This window comes from Callorhinchus milii, unplaced genomic scaffold (genome assembly GCF_018977255.1).
Source record: "Callorhinchus milii isolate IMCB2004 unplaced genomic scaffold, IMCB_Cmil_1.0 Scaffold5, whole genome shotgun sequence".
In the NCBI taxonomy this organism is placed as follows: Eukaryota; Metazoa; Chordata; class Chondrichthyes; order Chimaeriformes; family Callorhinchidae; genus Callorhinchus; species Callorhinchus milii.
The window spans coordinates 31,160,659-31,181,778 of NW_024704746.1; the positions used below are offsets into that span (position 1 = coordinate 31,160,659).

Consider the following 21,120-nt stretch of genomic DNA (forward strand, 5'->3'; position numbering starts at 1 on the left):
TGCTGTGAGAGGAACGCAGCATTCTCAGGTTAATCAAGAAACAGCTCTCAAGTAGCCTACTTGTCAAGCTCATTGTGAATTTAATTCTTGTCAATCTGACTTATTTAAACGTAGTAAAATTAAATGGGTTAAGTGCTATAAGCATTTTACAGTGGCATATTTAGCTTGGTTATATTTGTAGTAACATGTGAAGCTCATAGTTATGTCTGAGAATGAGTGCCTTATTCCACCATATTTACTTTGCAGAATCCAATTGAAGACACCGTGAGCAACACAGCTAAAAAACACCCACATATTAAGTGGTTTCTCAGCTGTGACTTGAAACTTTTTTCTTCCTCAATCTCTGGGTCGTGGTCCATACGAGGGTCAGTAATGTCAAAACAACATTACTTGACAAGTTCATTTTGTCCTACATGAGAAAAGAAGTGGGTGCTGTTGCCTCTGGAGGTGGGAAACAAGACCCTTTGCTATTGATATGGTATTTCGTGGGACTTTCAAATCTTCAGTATTTGCATTAACAGAATTTACAGTGGAGCTGTGGTTTACAGGAGGCACTGTGGGTTACCATTGGTGTTAGGAAAAGGCTTCCTGTAGCAATCACCAGACACAAACACTGATCAAGCACTTTTCCAAATTTGGAAGAATATTGAAGAAACTTTATAAAAACTAAAAGCAATGATGCACTTTTTTCAGATGAGGGAACTTAATAAAGATGGTCCAAAAGATTCAAGATAAAGATTCTCAGTTTTGTGGTTAGTGTTTGAATATACAAAAAATTGCAAAGCTTGTTTCTGGAACAGGTTCAGAATGATCAGATCTTTTCGAATTACATATTTAGGTTTGAGTATGTTTTTGATTATGTTCTTTAAAGTACAAGTACACTAAATATTTAAAACATTTTTCAAATATGAAGGTGTTAAATTTATTTAAATCCAAGGTAAAATTCAATTAATCTGGTTAGTACCCAATCCCGATTGAAGGGATTTAAGTCTTCTTCCTCTCATCCAACTGAAAAGGACCCATGTGAGATAGATGAATTTGCCCAATTCCCAGCAGATAGGAGTCCCACAAGTCCTCCCTCCACCAACCATCCCAAAACTGTCTCTAAAATTCAGTAGTAATTTATTACATGTAAGCAGGATGACTATTGCAAAACTGAAATGTCAGTCAAAGTTGTTAAAGTACAGAATACATTTTACAAGATTGGAATGAAAGAAGCTTTACTATACATCTGATGTGCTGTATAATAAAGCTTCAGAGCCTTGGAACGTCCTCAAAGGCCCTATACAAATGTAATTTGGAGGTCAAGTGTAGAACAATTACAAAGGAAAACAACATGAATTCTACCTTTATTAGAAAAATCATATGATTTGGCAGGCTATCATGTTTAGAAGAAACAGCATGACATACACGTAACCAAATGTACAAACTTTGAAACTGTTTTCAAATGAACACCAGTCATTCTGGTAAATGACCACAATCTAAAATAAAATTCTGCTAATGATCCACAATCCCCTGCAGCCAACTGACTTAATCATAAATCATTGTGTCTCTCACAGAATTCAAATCTTAAACAGAAAATCACCAAACAGGATATTTTTCAATTCATAGAGATTTTTTAAGACAAGACATTTAACAGATACTCGAGACTGGAACAATTTTGTAATATATATCAGCTACAAGTTTTATTTTGCATGTTCAATTGAATTCTTGTACCATATACATTTTAAATAGACATTTAGGAAAAAAGTCTCTGCACTACAGGCATTTCAACAGTCATTAAAGAACTACTGTATTCATTATCTTCAAAGTAATTTCCGTTAATGGAGCAAAAGGATGGACAAGTATATATACTTTGATTTAAACAAAAGAATTGTTTATTAGTGTTTTACAGTAATTACAAACAGAAAGTTAGCGCATACAACAAAGGGTACCCTTCACTGATGCCCTATTAGACTACCTCGACCTTTTCAACTGAGAGAGCAACCAAAAATCATAAGACTTGCTTCTAATTGAAAAACACATAAATACAAATGAAAAAAAAGAGTGCAGGAATAAATGAAGAACACCGTGGAGTTAAGTGACTCTTGTACAACTCATATCAAGATCTCTGCCATCTGTAGTTGTTGCAGTCTCTTGCAATAGATACAAAAAGAAACAGTTGTCCTCACTGTCTATTATTCAACATTTCAATCAACCTGCAAGAAAAGTGACAATGTTAGGACAAATGCAACTCACTTTTATATCTATTCTGCTCGTTCAAAACGCCACGCAGAAACCAATTACGATGGATATTAAGGCTAAAATAATACTCCTACCCTATTGTTGGTTCTAGATATACACATATACAAAGTTCTGGGATAATTCTCCTCTAAGGCTGTTCCTGGTTGCAAAATCCCAGTCTCAGAGCAGATTACAAGCAGAATGCTTTCCAGATTTCTTTTGTGTGGAGGAGGTGGGGGAGGCGAGGAGAGAAACTTGGAAGATTGGTTAAATTAAACTCTAGGCTAATAGCTGAAGATTTACTTTCAGTCCAGTCAGAAGCAGCCACCCTTATTTGAAGCAATGGGAATTGTTTGGGGACGCAGCTTTTCCCTCCCAATAATATTCTTCCATTCAATCTCCAGTCAAGTTTCAAAGCACTTCACAAAAGATATTGTAAAGTGGATTCACTGTGCATTGGTGGGCGAAATGCGGCAGCAGATTGCACACAGTGGTGTCCTGCAAACAGTCGTGGATTTTTTTTTAATGTCCCTGTTCAGCCTCGGAGTATTTTAAACAGAAAGTACTTTCCCAGCTTTGCTTCCCTTTAATAAAGGGCCCACACAACTATTTCAAGCTATACAAACTCAGTAAAATAGCGTATTTTTCTTCAAGTACTATCACAGTACATTCTTGCAAATGGTAAAATGAAACTTTCTTGTGTAGCTGAACGCAAGCCTGTTGCCTTTCTATTTTTCAGAACACACGTGAGAGAGAAGATACAAAAATGAGTTAGAAAAAAATCCTTGGATCTTGTAGTATTAATTCAATTACCATTCCATAGCCTCCTCTAGTCCAGTGCCTTTGACTGCAGAGGTTTTGAATATCTGCCACTTCCTGTCCTTGAGAGCTGACAAACCCAATGCATTGGCGACTTCCGAGGGAGTCATGGCCTGATCCATATCCTGTTTATTTGCAAAAACAACCAGAATGGCCTTCTTCAGCTCCTCTTCCTAGACCAAAAAAAAACACAAATGGTTTAATAACAATTACAGTTATAGTTTTCCTCTGATGTGTATGAATATTTTAAATGTCAATGCAAGTATGGGATGCTAAATGTGGCAGGTCCCTTTAGTCAGTTTGCTTCCCAGCTTTGGTTTTGTCCAAATCTGTGGTTTTCTTTTCAGTTATGGGTTGATATGTTAAATTGCATCAATTCCCAATCTCTACCGAATCTTTGCAAAAATGAACTAGATGTGATGAAATTAAATGAATTTGATTCGGTGATACTAGTAAGCTATAAATCATGCAGTTCACATATTAGGTAAGTACAGTAATTAAATGATAAAAAGTTAGATGAAACTTTTAATTGGAAACTAAACACTGATGCAAACACATGTAGTTCATGTGACTGAATTCCTTTCTTCCTCACATACTGGCATCTATAGTGTGTGCTGTATCATCATAAAGCACGCAATGCATTTTGTGACCAGTTCATGGGTTGTATAGCAGAAGAATACTAATACACTACGCAAGAACTTCCCATAATGCTTTTTTTACACTGCTTAAATAAATTCCGGTCACAAAGCAATTACTGTCCACTTAGCATCCTCTTGATAATTTGAGTGTAGATATTTTAAGGGTTAAAAGGATTTTTTCCACCTTACCTCTAACATTGCAACAAGTTCTGACTTTGAGATTCCCATCCTGTCTTTGTCACAACTGTCTACTACATAAATCACTGCATCTGTGTTAGAGTAATAACAACGCCAATATGGCCTGAAAGAGAAAAAAGAACGCAACTGTGTTTGATGATGTTGAAAGTCAAGTCTGAAGCAGTGCAACAAATACAGCTTCAAGAAAGGAATTGCAAATAGAAAACCCTGAAAATAATGGGTTGGTCTCAAGTGAATCCTCTCTCCCAGTTTCAGGTTCCAAATTGCAGTCAACGGAGGCTGCTGGAAATTGATGTCTTGAACGGAGTTCTACATCAACTATTTGCAAAAAGATTTGCAATTTTTTTAAACTGAACAACATTGATATTGGTAGCACTCAAAATAAATATTTTCATACCTTATACTGGTTTGTCCACCTAAGTCCCATACTTGAAACTTAAGCCTTTTGTACTGTATAGTTTCAACATTAAAACCAATTGCTGCAAAAGAAAACAAACGTTATTCCACTTTACAATTGCTTTATACAAATAAATATAAATAAATACTGCACACACCCAAATGAAGATGTACTATAATTCATTACAATAAGTCATTACATTCATATAAAATCTATGATGAAATAATATTGATAAGCAGCTCTTAACTGAGATACATTTCATATCTGCTAAATTATAATAAAAGCAATTATAATGTAATGTACATTATTTTTAAAAATTGTGGAGGAGGAAGAAAAGAGCAGAGGAGGTTGGCTAATGGTGAGCTGCACTTCAACTATAATCACTAGTTGCATCCAGCTAAGACTGGGAACATGTAAATTAAAAAATGTGGTGTAATCAATGAAACGATGATTAAATAAATTCAGCAGTTTCATGCAAATTAGTTAATTTATTAAACATTTACCAATATTATTGTTATTACTATTATTTACCAAATCAATGCATGCTTCCATAGCACTAGAGTGAATGCAATACAATATTTGTTAAAGACTGCTAATGATCTTTACCAGCTGACTTATAAAAATACAGCAACATTTGACTAAGTACTGACAATTATATTCTGCCAACCAAGGATTATTATTATTATAATAACTTAACATGTTACAGGTTCCCTCCTCCAGAACAAAATAAGCTAAATTTTCTGTACTCATAAATTTCTAACTCATTACTGGGGCTTTCTACTCTTTCTTTCAACCAATTGTTTTAAAAAAGCTTAGTATTAATTGGAAAACTAGAAGTTCACATGGGAGGGGGAAGCGGGGGGAGGTGAAATCCTTCTCTTCTATATTTATATTTAAAACAAATAATACACAGTATTACAAAAAGCTTTGCTAAGCATAATAGCTTATTACAGATTTGCCAGTTCAAAATACTCACTGGGTATGGTAGTGACAACTTCACCCACTTGTAGTTTGTAGAGTATTGTAGTCTTCCCAGCTCCATCGAGACCCAGGATCAATATCCGCATTTCTCGCTTGCCGGTTAAAGCATTAAATATTTTGCTGAATAAGCTCCCTGCAGTTTGGAAAGAATGTTTACCAAAAAAAATATTTTTTTTAGCATCTGAAGTAGTACACCTGATTCTTCAATAATAGAACTTAAACAAGAGTTAAAATGGAATATACTTTGGAATTATTTTGTTCCGAATTTTGGTCAATTTAACCACAAGATTACATTTGTATAGTGCCTTTCACGTTGGGAGGACGTCCCAATTTAACAACGTTTTGTTGCAGTGTGAAAATAATAGGTTATGAAGGATGATATAAAAGGTTGATAAAATGATTGAAACAGCAAGAGGCAAGTCTGCTTCACATGCCTGTTCCGCGAAACAGGGTTTGGGCTGAAGGTAACCAGAAATATATCTCCTTACACCAATTTAACACCAATCGCTGAGATACAAGTATGAGCATTTACCCAACCCTGTACCATAACCATTATTAAGTGACAACTACACAGCTGGATTCAGCTGATATGACACTCCAGTATTTGTCTGTATAATATATAGCTGAAGTAGCATTTGCGGAAACCTTAAAAAAAAACTCACTGTAAGGATAGTGTACTGTTAAATGCAGTTCAGCATCACAACTGAACATTCTTGGGGAAAGTTTCTTATATTTTTCTGCCTCCTTCAGGCAAAAGATCAGAAGAGTTAAGGCCACAGGCGTTTCCACAATACTCCCAAGACCAACTAAACCTGATACTGATACCCAAACTCAGCTGAGCATGAGAACCTAGTTCACTTATTAAGAGGATGAGTCCCTCTGGCCGTGAACTACCAAATCTCACCCACTGAAGGAAGTTTGTATGATAGTCAAAAATAGAAAACTGATGCCACTGTTTGGTCAGGAAGCTGAACTGCATTTAACAGTACACTATCCTTTCAGTGAGTTTTTTTTAAGGTTTCCGCAAATGCTACTTCAGCTGTTTTTTGGTTTAACAATATATTTACCAATAGGGTTCTGTACAAATGTAATTTGTTGTTGTTGTGGTTGTGACTCTGAGATTGCACTTTCCTCCCTCCAAGGAGGTCATTTGATACGCAATAAGCGCAGGTTCGAGCACTCAAAAATAATAACCCTTGCATTCAATATAGCGCCTTATCATGTCTTCGAGACGTCTCAAAGCACTTTACAGAATATACTGTAAAGTGAATTGACTGTTGGTAGATAGCAGGTCCCAGAAACTCTCTGTGAGCTTCAGGTGAGGAGTACAACACAGCAAGAAATACACAAGAGCAATGATTCTATTCTCCTCTCCTGCCCACAGCTCGGATACACATCCCAATCCATTGAGTGATATTGTCAACACTTGAAAGCACAGAGCTTTAGCAGTACCTGCATTCCTCTCTGTATACTTATCAAAGTGGATACCATGCCTTGGATAATATAGGTGTGTACTCATGAATCGAACCTCCAGGTAATGTTTTCCTACAGCTGCCATCTCGAACTTCCGAGTTTCCTCCTGAGCTATTTGATAGACATTTCCCTTCAGCAAATGCCCAATGAAGTCAAGATAATCAATCAAATCAAAATTGCTAGGTAAAGCGATAATTTAGCAATTTCAACAACAACATGGAGAATGTAGAAGGCAGGAGGGGCTTTTTAGGGGACATGGGGAGGAAGAGGAGGCAGGCAGGCAGATGTTTTCAAAACACAGTATCACAATTATAATATAATAATCCTTGCATTTGATACACCTATATTATGGTGTGTATATAGGTGTGTGCAACTCCTCCTCCTCTCCCACCTGTTTGCCAACACAATCAACCAGTCTCTGTCCTCAAGCTCTGTTCCACTCCCCCTGAAAAACACTGTTATCACACCCCTCAAAAAACCCCCCTTGATCCCTCTAATCTCTCATATTACCGTCCCATTTGCAACCTACCCTTCCTTACTAACGTCCTGGAACGCATTGTTACTGGTCAACATCGGTCACCTCTCTCCCTCCACTCCCTCCTCGAGCCCCTGCCGTCTGGTTTACGCCCTGCCCACAGACCAGAGACAGAGCTTGTCAAAGTCACAAACAACATCCTCTATCTGTGTCGAGGGCTCCCTCTGCCTCCTCGTTTTCCTGGATCTCTCAACTTCAAGATTCTCGCACTCATGTTCAAATTCCTTCACCCTCTGGCACCTCCCTACCTCTCTGACCTCCTCACTCCCCAGTCCACCACCTGGCACTTCCGCTCGACTGCACCGATCGATCTCCTGCTTGTCCCTCGCACTCTCCGCCCCACCATCAGAGGTCCAGCTTGCAGCCACTACGTGCAGAAACTCTGGATCACTCTCCGTCAATCCCTCTGCTTTGGCCCTCTCTCCCCTTTTTCAAGTCCCATCTGAAAACTTTTCAACCGTACTTACGGTCACCTCCCCCCCACACCGGCTCGGAGTTAGGCTCCGCCACTGTTAAGCGCTCTGAGATGCTATTCTGCGTGGAGGGCGCTATATAAGTGCAAGTTGTTGTTGATACTGCTACATCCCTCCCCCCCACCCCCGCATGACTGAACTGCAGTGTCAGACTTGACAGAGTTCAACGTCCAGATGTAGGGCTTGAACCCACAACTTTCCGACTTAAAAGTGATAGCGCTATCAACCAAGCCAGGCTGACACAAATGTTAAAGAGATAATTGTGGGAATAGACAGCTCTATCAATCATATATCACAGACCTAGCGTTTCCCTATTGTATAACAGAACTCACCAGATTCTCCTTTTGAATTGAGAACCTGAAAAATATTGGGACGACCTCCCGACGTGAAAGGCACTATACAAATGTAATTTTGTTGTTGTTTTTGCCCACAGATAGACAGTCAATTCACTTTACAGTCTATTCTGTGAAGCGCTTTGAGACGTCTAGAAAAGGTGAAAAGCGCTATATCAAATGCAAGGATTATTATTATTACTGTTGTAATCCAGATCTCTGATAACTCACATTATAAATTTACTGGCTGTTGTAGAGATGAGTTGTATTGATTCGGACGGATCTAAATTAGATATTTAACGTCTAAATGACAAGGTTTAAAGGGAAATTGATGTAAAGGTTTTCAATAATTTACCATTAGTTTACTATGAAGATTCACATCAAGAGTCACGATGCCTCTGATTCACCCCCTGCTTGGGCTACTATGGAATTTTTCACCAATCAGGTCAGACATTAGTTGCATAAAATTGAGATTTCACAGATGGGTTATACACAGTATGTGCTAGACTACAAAGTTATCATTGAACCACAATTCAGGAACAGGTCTTGGCAGCCTAAGTCCCCTAAAAAGTAAATCTGGTGCCCAGTGGGCCTGAACATTAACAGGAAATAACCGTTACAGGCACAAAAAATATTTTAAAAATATTACCATTAGGGGAATTCGTCAAGGAATTACACCATATTTCCATTAGAGGTAAACTCTCAGGAATTTACTTTAATTTCCAAATTTCATGGAGCATTTGGGCATCCCTTAAAAACTTATACAAAACAAACTAAAAATGCATTATACTTTTGGGCATTTTGTGACTCATGGATATGTATAATAACTGACTGTAGATAAGTGCATCGTCTGTGAGCATGCACAGTTGATCAAAACACATCTTGTTATATGTACTCATGAATGCCAGAACTACACCCAAAGTTGTAGTGGTTTAGAGAATGGGCCATCAACTGACTTAGTGGTTAAGTACGCTCGCTCTACTCCACATGCTTCTATTCACCTAGCAGGAAGTGGGGACCTGGTTGTTAAAGTCATTGATGGAGTGCTTTCACAAGATAATAATGCCTAAAAAAAAATGGTCACTAATCCATGAGTGTTTGTGGGACACTGGTATCCGCAATTGGCTGCCGTACTATGCCCATAAAATAAACAGTCAATTCTCTTTACAATATATTCTGTGAAGCGCTTTGAGATGTCACAACAACATGAAAAGGGGCTAAATCAAATGTAAGGATTATTATTATTATATCCGATGACTCTAATTGTATAAACAGTGCGTGCTCAGAACTTAAGCCAGTTGACGCATTGGTTTTGATAAACTCCTCCCCAATGGTGCCCCACTAAAGTATTTAGTGTCATTCATTACTGTATTTACCTACTATATCACTTATTAAAAGCCAAGCCCCACCTAATTGCTGGCCTTTACAGGCAAAATGACATCTCAACTCAATTCTGCTAACGGGTGACAGAATTAAAACCCACCACAGGATGCTGTAGTCAGCAGTAGTAACATTTTATTTATATTTTAGAATTGCTGCTGTCAGTAGAGCAGCACTTTTAAGTCACGCGCATCAGGCTAAATAACAGCATGACCCTGCATACAAAGGTCTTCCAATATAAAAAGGCTTTATTGAGGACCATTTTGAAACATTCAGTTTTATTTATCTGATTTACCTCCCTGAGTTTAACCACTGTTGTAAACAGGAAATAATGAGATGTCAAATGCAGAATACTATTGAAGATTATGTTGACCTCCATAAAGCAGGACTTGCACAAGTGTTATTTCAATCCAGAATGGTACAGGAGGTAGTCTGAATTGGAGGTAGCATTATATACAAGTTATTTTTGATTAAGAATATTCTATTGAAATGTATATCTGAATAGGTGCATGGAAATCAATCAAATGAAAATATGCCTAACCACAGTCTCAACTTTATCTCAATCCCAAGTTCAATTCAAAGTTGGTGCTAAATTAGTTGACCTCAGCCAGGGCAGCATTGAAAGTAGAAGGCGTGAGTTTCGGAGCAGAAAATCATTCTGAGTTCTGCTTACTATCCATGTGAAGAGGTGCTTGCAAATGGACCTTTGGCTAAGCGCCTTGGGACGTCCTCCCGACATGAAAGGCGCTACACATATCTAATCGTGTTGTTGTTGTTTGGCTGGGAGCAAGATGAGGCTTAATTGTGATCCTATTTCAATTATGTAGTTTGCTTCCACTTACTGTAAAAGCTCACATATGAAGAGTGCCGTCATGGAAATCATACCAACAAAAGGAAAAGTAGTCAAATGCCTTCAACAACAACAAGATTATATTTGTTAAGAGCCTTTCACGTCGGGAAGACGTCCCAAGGCGCTTCAAGTTCAAAATGGAGAAAGTTAGCATGAAAACAGTTCCATTGCAGCAAATCATAATAAAACATTAAAAATAAAAATGATTAAATGGTCGAATTTTAAAATAATAATCTTTTTTGGAAAAGATGCTTATGCCAACACTAATGCCTGCTTCATTGCCCATTGGATCATGCATTAGGTTAAACCATTCACAATTTAAACTCTTTTTTTGTTCAAGCGGTCTTTTGTTCAAGCAGTTTGGATTTCTACTTTCATTGAGGAATCAGAAATGATTTCAAATATTTTAAATCTCCAGTGTGAAATAATTTTTTTTAATAGAAATCACAGAAGTGGAGATATAAAAGGTCCTTCAGTCCATTTCATCTCATCATACCACCTTACCGTTACAATTATCTACGTTGTCAAGTAGTTGTGTAAATGAGACCCATATCCTTCTTCAACCACTGCTCATGATACCCCACGCCCCTGGATTACGACTTTCAGAATCATACTTTCAGTTAAGGCAGCAGGACAAGATTGTACAAGTTCAGGGTTGTGAAATCCCAATTTTAAGACAAAGACCAGATAATATTTAATTACACAGAGGGTAATTGCAAGATCACTGACTACCATGTCATGGATACTCATTCCTTATCCATGATACCCACTGTGATTAGGTTGTAAAAGTGTTTCCCATGTGGTACTTTATCAATACTTTTTGGATGTTGAGTTACACCAGGTCAATTAAGAGATGTTATCACCTCCAAGAAATCCATGAGGTTGGTCAGACAAGACCTACCTTTTCTGAAGCTATGCTGGCCGAAATGTATTGTTATTTTCATAAAAGAATTCTGTTCCTTTATCGTTACTTTATCATTCCATTACAATAAAATTGGTCACTCATTCCATGACTGTCTGTGGGACATTGCCGTACGCAAACTGGGTGCCGCAGTTTGCCTGCAAAATACACAGTCACTAAAATACCGTCACTGAGCTTTACAGTCTATCCTGCGAAGCGCTTTGAGATGTCTCGACAATCTGAAAGGTGCTATATCAAACGCAAGGATTGTTATTATCATTTCTCAATAAGGGTAATGATTCCAATGCAGTGCATCTTTCTAAACCATATTTGCTGACTAAAAGAATCTCCCCAGTGTTCATCAGAATGTGTGTCAGTGCTTCACAAATCTCCCCTGGTAAACTGTGGTACTGTTCATCCTGTTTTATTATATTAAAACACGACGAACAGGGTTTTTTATTAGTTTTCAGTCCCTTTGAATTGATTCCAAATATCAGTAACTTAGTTTCAGGTCTGCTCGGCGGGGGTGGGGGAAAATAAGTTTCAGCACCCACAAATGAGACCATCCACTAAGGAAGCAGAGCAACATGGCATTAGCAGAACATTCATACTAAGCCTACAGGGTGAAATCTTAACTTGCAGCATATGGGATCAGGGACAGACAGTCCTTCATTGGCCATAAGGCCACTGCTGTGAGTATGGGCAAGGGGTACTGCTCAGCATGTGTACAGGGGGCACAACTGCAATGTGTGGGAGAAGGAGGCCTGTTGCATGTGTGTATATGAGGAAGGGGGGCTCTGCTATGAGTATGTGTATGGAGGGGGGGAAGGAGGCCTATTGTGTGTATATATATATGGGGAGGGGGTTTGCTCCCCCTGTGTGTGTATATTGAAAGGGAAGGCTCTGCTATGTGTATTGAGAGGAGGGAGGGGGGGAGGAGTCCTGCTGTATGTGTATGTGTGGAGAGGGGCGCTCTGCTCTATGTGTATATGGGAGTGGAGTTGCTCTGCCATGTGTGTATATAGGGTGTGTGTATTGGGGAGAAGGCTCTGCTAGGTGTGTTTGTGCATATATGGGGAGAGGTATTGCTTTGCTCTGTGTGTATATAAGGGGGGTGTGTGTGTATATGGGGAGAGGTATTGCTCTGCTCTGTGTGTGTATATGGGGAGAGGCTCTGCTCTATGTGTGTATATGGGGAGAGGTATTGCTCTGCTCTGTGTGTATATGTGGGGCGTGTGTGTGCGTATATGGGGAGAGGCTCTGCTCTGTGTGTGTATATAGGGAGAGGCTCTGCTCTGTGTGTGTATATGGGGAGAGGCTCTGCTCTGTGTGTATATATGGGGAAGGGGATTGCTCTGCTCTGTGTGTGTATATGGGGTGTGTGTATATGGGGAGGGGTATTGCTCTGCTGTGTGTGTGTATACGGTGTTTCTCCCTCATATCCGCGCCACAACTGGCACCGCCTTCCATCACCTCCGGAATATCGCCAGACTACGGCACTACCTCACCCCTCACGCTGCTGAAACTCTGGTCCACGCCTTTATCACCTCAAGGCTGGACTATGGGAACTCTCTCCTCGACGGCCTTCCCGGCCCTCCCTCCACACTGCAGGTCATTCAGAACTCTGCAGCTCGTGTACTGTCCCGCACCAGGCTTCGGGACCACATCATTCCCACCCTCGCCCTCGCTCGCCTCCACTGGCTTCCCATCCCCCAGAGGATCGAATTCAAGATCCTCATCCTCGCCTACAAGGCCATTCACGGCCTCGCTCCCTCCTATCTCTCCGATCTACTATCCTCCTACCTACCTGCCCGTACCCTCTGTTCCTCCGGCTCCGGTCTGCTCCACGTCCCCCGCCCCAATCGCCCTACCATTGGTGGTCGGGCCTTCAGCCTCTCAGCCCCGAGGCTCTGGAACTCCATCCCCCAGTGCCTTCGCCGCTTCCTCCCTTTCCTCCTTCAAGGCCGGTCTCAAGACCTTTCTCTTTGACCGAACCTTCAGCTCCCCTCTCGACTCTCTACCCCCTCCTCGCTCCCTCCCTTCCCTCCCCTCACCCTGACCATTTCCCCCCAATGCTCGGGTCCTGACCCAACTGTACAGCGCCTTGGGACGTCCTCCCGACATGAAAGGCGCTCTATAAGTGGAATCTTGTTGTTGTGTGTGTGTGTATGGGGAGGGGGATTGCTCTGCTGTGTGTGTGTATGGGGTGTGTGTGTATGGGGTGTGTGTGTATGGGGGTGTGTGTCTATGGGGTGTGTGTGTGTATGGGGTGTGTGTGTATATGGGGTGTGTGTGTGTGTATATGGGGTGTGTGTGTGTATATGGGGTGTGTGTGTGTATATGGGGGGTGTGTATGGGGTGTGTGTGTGTGGGTGTGTGTGTGTATGGGGTGTGTGTGTATGGTGTGTGTGTATGGGGTGTAATCGCTCCGCCCAGCTGTATGCAGTGTGGACCTGGGCTCAAGTCAGCTGTCACTGTATCCAAATAAGCAGGTGAGGGTTCAAAACTGATGTGTGCAACATTTGGTATTATATGTGCATTCATCTGAAGTCTGTGTTCTCAAAGGACATCATTAACCTTTTCAAATATCTGCTTTTAAGCAGAAAGCTTCTAGGCTACACAATTGCAGACAGTTCTCTGTTCTCAGTCTATTTCAAATATAAATTATTGGTCTTGGCTATGAAACGGCTGCCACTGGATTTGGTCATGTTATCTTCTCTCCATGCCACTGCATCCATGTCTGCAGTTCTCTTCCCAACCATGTCTGCAGTCTGTCTATGATTACAGTGGTGAGACATCACCTTGTTGACGAGTATCAACAAGATAATAATAATCCTCCAAAAAAACCAAAAAACAATAATAAAAAAAAATTGGGTCATTTTCAATCTACGACTGTTTGTGGACATTGCTGTGCGCAATTGGCTGCCGCGTTCGCCCACAATATACAGTCAATTCACTTTACAGTGTGTTCTGTGAAGCGCTTTGGGACGTCCTCCCGACGTGAAAAGCGCTATATCAAATGCAAGGATTATTATTATTATTATTATTATTATTATTATGGGGTGTGTGTGTGTGTATGGGGTGTGTGTATGGGGTGTGTGTGTGTATGGGGTGTGTGTATGTGTATGGGGGGGGGTGTATGGGGTGTGTGTGTGTGTATGGGGTGTGTGTGTATATGGGGTGTGTGTGTGTGTATGGGGGTGTGTGTGTATGGGGTGTGTGTGTGTGTGTGTGTATGGGGTGTGTGTGTGTGTGTGTATGGGGTGTGTGTGTGTATATGGGGTGTGTGTGTGTATATGGGGTGTGTGTGTGTGTATATGGGGTGTGTGTGTGTGTATGGGGTGTGTGTGTATGGGGTGTGTGTGTGTGTGTATGGGGTGTGTGTGTGTATATGGTGTGTGTGTGTGTGTATATGGTGTGTGTGTGTGTGTATATGGTGTGTGTGTGTGTGTATATGGTGTGTGTGTGTGTATATGGGGTGTGTGTGTGTATATGGTGTGTGTGTGTGTGTTTGAGGGGTATCTCAATGTGTCAGCGCCGGTTACCAGGACATGAGAGGGCCCCTGGTTCGCAGGGTCCGGTTGCCCCAGCGGCGGGCGGGCGGGCGGTGACTCGGTGTCTCTCGGTGGGCCTGACTCACCCATGTCTGTGTGCGGTGCGGGGCGGTGCGGGGCTGTGCGGGGCGGTGGGGCCGGGGCCGGGGCTGCTCTCGTGCTGCCGCTCGCGCCGCTACTTCCTCCGACGTGTCCGCTGGCTCCGGGGCGATGCGCGCGCACCTCCAGGCAGCAACCACTCCCGCGCCGCGCTCGGCAGATTCCGCACCGCAGGCGGCGGGGTCGGGAACACGAAAGGCGCACGAATTGAGACCCCACCTCCACCTGAGGGTGGATTAAAATAAACTCTATTTTTTTTGAAGGGGGCGGGTGGGGCTGGAGGTCCGTGATCCAACCGGACGTGGTGGAGGCAGAGAAACACCGCTGTGTTGTTTGAAGCCAACATGGCGCCATGTTTTTTTTTGGGTGGGGGGGGGTTGCGGGTTGCCAGTGTCACGTGACGCCAGTGTCACGTGATAGGGGGTAAGTTTCCAGGGTCGCTCTGAAGTGATTGCATCCGCCCGCCACAGGCGGCGCTGTTTAAAGCAAATACCGCTCAGGCCAATGGGCTCTGTCGGCACAGGTGCAGAGACCCATCACCAATTGCTCAAGAGCATCCAAACCCAAGCTGAGAATTCCATGCACTCCCACCGACACGTGGAATTCCCAGAGATGGTCCGTTGGAACGATTACGCATAAACCCCCCCACCCCCCACCCCACCCCCCCAACTCTCTCTCCGCAGCACTGATTTGAATTGCTCCACAAACGATGGATCCCATCCCATTGCAGGTCCATAAGCTCGAGTCGGAGGTCAAATGGGGGCTTTGTCAACATCAAATGAGAAGGGCGAAGAGACCAAAGACAGGTCATTTTCGATCAAATTGATATCCTGGAATCGGCGAGGAAATTCGGCATAGGTCAAGTGGTGACGAAGTATGGTTTTGAAGGCTTCGATCGCAAACGGTAATCTGCTGCAAAGTTGGAAAGTGGGCGAGCAGCCTGTTTCCTATCTGATGCGACAAAATAAATCGTTTCGTCATAAATGACTCGACACTGCAATGCAAATCGTGCACAAAGACCCCCTTCCATATTCTGTTCTGGATTTGTTTCTTTGACTCGATCTTGAATTCTTTTCAGTAACCCAACATTTTTGCCTGTCAGATTTGGGTTTCCATTCAGTGGTCACATTCACCAATTTTTTCCACTCCACTCCTAATTTTAAGATACGTTTATTTACTGCCTCCGAAAAGTCTTCTCCAGTTGTCATATCTTTCATTGACTGCATTGATGCCAATTCTTCTGTGGGCTCAAAATGTTTGGTGATACCTCGAATAAAAAATATCAACTGGGCTGTGCGTTTGACATCACAACTCTCATTGAGTGCCAGTGAAAAACATGCAAAATTGCTTACTTTATTTTGTAACTGCAGATACTTAGAGATATCCTCGACACATCTCACAATAGTTCGCCTTGACAAGCTAATGTTCTCGAACTGGTTTTTGTTATCTGGGCATAAAATCGAGGCAGAGTCAACCATACATTCGTTTATAAATTCTCCTTCAGAGAATGGTTTGCTGTTCTTGGCGATGTTGTGTGTAATCACGTAACTGACTCTTGTAATCTCATCCTGGGACGCAAATTGTTTTGTAAAAATACTTGGCTCTTTTTGCATTTGAACAACCATCTCATCACTTTCTTTCCTTTTTCTTCGGCAGAAACGTTCTTATATTTGCAAGCCTGTTTGCTCTCAAAATGGCGATTCAAGTTGTAGTCTTGGAGCACTGCCACACTTTGTTTGCAAATTAAGCACATAGCTTTTCCACCCACACTGGTAAAAAAAAATTGTAGAAGTCCATTCTTTGTTCAATATTCGGTCTTCAGCGTCCACTTTCCGCTTTTTTGATAAACTCATTTCGAATTAACGTCCTCTTCAGTGAAAAGTATTGTCGCGGTTATCGCGCGTGTTTGAAAATTTGACGATCTGTACATTTCTGACGTCAGCCTGATTCAACACTTAAGGGAGCGTGCGCACAACTAAGCAGTGTGATTGGCTGATGTTCCCGGTCTGATTCAAATGCAAAATTTGTGCGACTTTCTGGGACTGAACAAATTATAATTTTTTCTATTGCAAGACACAATGACGGGCCGGATAGAATCATTTGGATATGGCCGGATGTGGCCCACGGGCCGTATTTTGCCCACCCCTGGTTTAGATGGTAGATCTGAACCACTTGGCCCATTTGATCTCATCCTTCCGCCCTCTAGCCCTCCATTCACAGCATCATTTTTTATTTATTAAACTGGTCACAGCCTTAAACACTCTTCCCAGCAACTTTGATCATGTTTAACGATCAATGGAAGCGCAGAAGTCTTAATACCTATCTTCAGCGTTATCCTCAATTTTATTTGAATCACTGACTTTACCCATTGTCTGTAATGGCACCGAAAGCCCTGATTTGATCAGATTTTTTTTAAAATTGTCTCTCATTATCCATCTTTATCCAGTTCTGCCTAACCCTATCAGTGAGTGACCGGGACAGCTAGAGGCTGTGATGGATACAGAGAGGCATGGAGTTTTTTTTAGTTTAATTTTTGAATTTCCCGCTACCAATATGGGGATACTGGCGTCATTACAGACAGTGGGAATTTTTTTTAAAAAACATAACCTCTGCTCCCCTGTGGAATCCTGGATCTGTACCTCTATAAGATTCCCTAAGGAATGTCTCTTTTCAAGGGTAAAGACCCCTAGCGTTTCTAAACTGTTTGTGAGACGTCTCAAAGTACGTCACAGAATATTCTGTAAAGTAGATTGACTGTGTATTTTGTGGGCGAAACAGGGCAGCCAATTACACACAGCAGCGTCCCACAAACAGTCGTGGATTGATTGATCAAATTATTATTCTGTTTTTTTGTGGGATTATTGCCCCCGGAAAGCGATCTCCCAATCGACTAACAACCGTGTTCTTACTTATTGCTGGGTAAACAGAGGCGTGTGGAGTAAGGAGACATCCCTACGGTTTCGTCTTGCCCAGGAATTGTGAAGTGCTTTGAGACATCTCAAAGACGTGATAAGGAGCTATATCAAATGCAAGGATTCTTATTGTTGTTGTTATTAAAACTTTATTGATTAATAATATTGTAATACTCTCCTGCCCAATTGGCATACCTTACCAGTAAAAAACAAACCCTGATAATTAGGGGATTTACTTGCAAAAATAGTCACATGTCTGCACACTCTTCCTGAGGAAGAAGAAAGTACTAATTTTAGTGTAAAACAACTTCCCTACCTATGCGTTACTTACACATAAGCCAATACTGTACATATATTTTCCCCTTTCTAGAACTATTTGATGTATTTACCCAAACAATTGGATTCAGTTTAGCGATTGCCAATGCCAGTGAAATAGGCCACAAATTTGTCTCATCTTTTAATCAATTAGATGACTTCTTATTTTCTGGGACTTTCATTTATATTGTAGTTCATCTTTATTACATCAAGATATAATCACATTTAAAAACAAATTACTCCTTAAACAATTCACTACCAGGTAAGAAGTTCTCTTTATTTTGAACGTAGTGCAGTAAAATTGTATTGTTTACAGCAAATGACTGCATATTTTGGGAGTTTTAATTGAAGATATGATAAATAATACGTTTGCTGAGATTTTTAATTATGACATTGACTGCTTATTGATGCTTCAGGTTCTATAGATAACAGCTTCAATTCCAGCATCTTAAATTTACACATGTGGGTGTTACGATTAAACTTTGCAGCCTGGGGCAGTCAGTCTGTTAGCACAGAAATACCTGGAGAACCATAGCTTCATATATTTTGTATTGGAGAGAGATATTCTGTGCAAATATTAGCCAAATCTGAGAATAATAAAACATAGTAAATGGATGCAGTATGTTTCAACGAATGTATTTTTTGCAACTTCACTTAAATAAAAGGTAAACAGTAGATTGTAGTCTTTGGGAAACTAACTGATATTTTTAGATTATCTAAGGAAGAGGAAAACAAGACACGCATATGAGAAAATGCATAAATCTTGGAATACATATTTTCTTTATGCATTTATTGTTTCTTTTAGATACCCATTTGTTATATTCCCACCAAGGAGGATACTGCGAAGATGAAGGTGTGAAATCCCTTATTTGGTCCATTAGTGAAAAACACAAATAAGAGCATGATGGAACTAATAAAGTGGTGAGCCTCTTTGTCTCTATATTGCCCTGTATTCTGGAGAGTGGGGCCATCAAATCCACAGACATCAGTTGGCAGCAGCTTCACTTTGTTGGGTTGGTAAGGTTTTCCTTTAACATTTTTCTCTCTCTAAAATTGGAGTGTGTTGCTGTTTATGAGATGTTTTCTAGCAGGCTGAAATGGCTAAACCCAGCTGTAGAATTTAATGGAGCTAAAATCTCCATTGCGGCCAGGAATTGAAAAGAATGACTGTTAAATGGAACTTTTACTAACAATGGCTAAAAGGGTGTGACCTTATGATGTTATATACTCTATAACAAATATTAGTGGAAAATGAAATCCTAATGTATCAGAAGACATCAGAAGACGCAAACCAAAGTTTTATTCACTCCTCAGTCTGTTTAAAGAACGGAATGTATCAGTTTATGTAGTAACAGCTTGCGTTTAAAAACCTACAAAATTCAATTGGCACCGAAAGTTCATCTCACTGCTGCGTTTGGCACACAACTACAACTTGCACTTTTCTAGCGTCCTCCACGCAGGGTAGTGTCTCAGAGCGCTTAACAGTGGCGGAGCCTGACTCTGAGCCAGTGGTGGGGTGGGTGGGAGATGGCCATAAGCACGGTCGAAGAGGAAGGTTTTCAGGCGGGACTTGAAAAAGGGGAGAGAAAGGGCAAGGCGGAGGGAATGAGGGAGAGTGTTTCAGAGTTTCAGAGTGCAGTGGCTGAAAGCGCAACCACCGATGATGGGGCGGAGTGTGAGAGGGACGAACAGGAGGCCGGTGCCAGTCGAGCAGAGGTGCCGGGTGGTGGATTGGGGAGTGAGGAGGTCGGAGAGGTGGGGAGGTGCCAGGGAATGAAGGGATTTGAACACAAGTCAACGCATTCGGTGATGGGGAGCCAGTGGGGCCTGGGCCAGAACTGGTAAGATGTGGGTACAGAGTTTAGTCCGGGTAAGTTTGCGGGCGGCAGAGTTCTGAATGAGCTGGAACGTTTGAATAGTGGAGCTCGGGAGATCGGCGAGGAGTGCGTTGGAGTAATCCAGGCGGGAGGTGACAAACGCATGCACGAGGGTTTCGGCTGCGTTTGGGGTAAGATATGATCGGAGGCGGGTAATGTGGCGGAGGTGGAAGAAGGCGGTCCTGGTCAGGGACCGGATGTGGGGGACGAAGGACCGCTGGGTGTCAAACCAGATGCCTAGATTGCACACTGGTTCGGTGAGTGTGAGAGGGAGCCCAAGGAGGTTGAGGAGTTCAGATCCTCAGGACTGAAAACGTTGATGGGAGCCAAGGAGTATGATTTCTGTCTTGTCCAAGTTCAGCTGCAGGACGTTTGCACTCATCCCGACCCTGATGTCTGCCAGACAAGCTGATAGAACTTCAAAATGATACGTTTCTTTATGTATTTCTAGCACTGTGTTAATAGGAAATATTGTTGAAAACATCCAGTTGTAGCTCTGCCCTTATGTGTCATTGCCCTTATTGTTCAGCCGGAACATGCAAATGACAAAGTATACAATTAATTCACTTTACAGTATATTCTGTGAAGCGCTTTGAGACGTCTTGACAAAGTGATACAAAGTGCTGTATCAAATGCAAGGATCATTATTATTAGAAACTTATTCAAAGGGATTCATTTGCAATGTTAGCACTGCCCCCATGTGTTAACCATTTTTATAGTAACTGTTTCATTATACTGGTGGCTAACCACACACACACACTGAGGCAAAGTCAAAACAGTTGTTTGAAGTGAAAGCCGTCAGATTTCTGTGCAGATGGAATAAAGTTTAAATTATGTGTGAAAACCGAGTTTAGTTGGTAGCACTCTTGTCTCTGAGTCAGAAGATTGTGGGTTCAAGACCCACAATTAATTCAATTAATTTTGGAGTGATGATTTTGAGGGGTGTATTCAGTTTAAGGTTTGAACGTAATTCTATCATGCATATTTCCAAGGCAGCAATGGATCACCTGAGCCGGATGGATACTAAATACATGTGGAGTCAGACATGATTCATGAATCAAGTGGTTTATTAACACAAGGGGTAAAACATCAGTGCTTTTCAGCATCCTGAATTGAAACGGACAATGCTCACTACAGGAGGTTCATGATATCTTAGCATCAGG

General features: G+C 41.5%; 1 protein-coding gene across 1 annotated transcript; it reads right to left on the minus strand.

The window, feature by feature from the left end:
• Positions 1–1,332: 1,332 nt before the first annotated feature.
• On the minus strand, positions 1,333–14,962 carry arl1 (ADP-ribosylation factor-like 1). The gene is made up of 6 exons (XM_007895383.2): positions 14,841–14,962; positions 5,252–5,389; positions 4,276–4,357; positions 3,870–3,981; positions 3,037–3,215; positions 1,333–2,198 (listed from the first exon to the last, which is right to left on the minus strand). Exons 1-6 carry the CDS (start codon positions 14,842–14,844, stop codon positions 2,168–2,170), a joined length of 546 nt encoding a protein of 181 aa, XP_007893574.1. The 5' UTR covers positions 14,845–14,962; the 3' UTR covers positions 1,333–2,167.
• Between the last annotated feature and the right edge of the window lie 6,158 nt (positions 14,963–21,120).

Bases quoted from the DNA above. Each gene is read 5' to 3' on its own strand.
- arl1 (XM_007895383.2), bottom strand. The intron at 3,982-4,275 runs GTATGAAAATAT...TTTCTCTTTCAG, and splicing joins GGTGGACAAACCAGTATAAG to GCCATATTGGCGTTGTTATT. The intron at 3,216-3,869 runs GTAAGGTGGAAA...TTTTTGGTCTAG, and splicing joins AACTTGTTGCAATGTTAGAG to GAAGAGGAGCTGAAGAAGGC.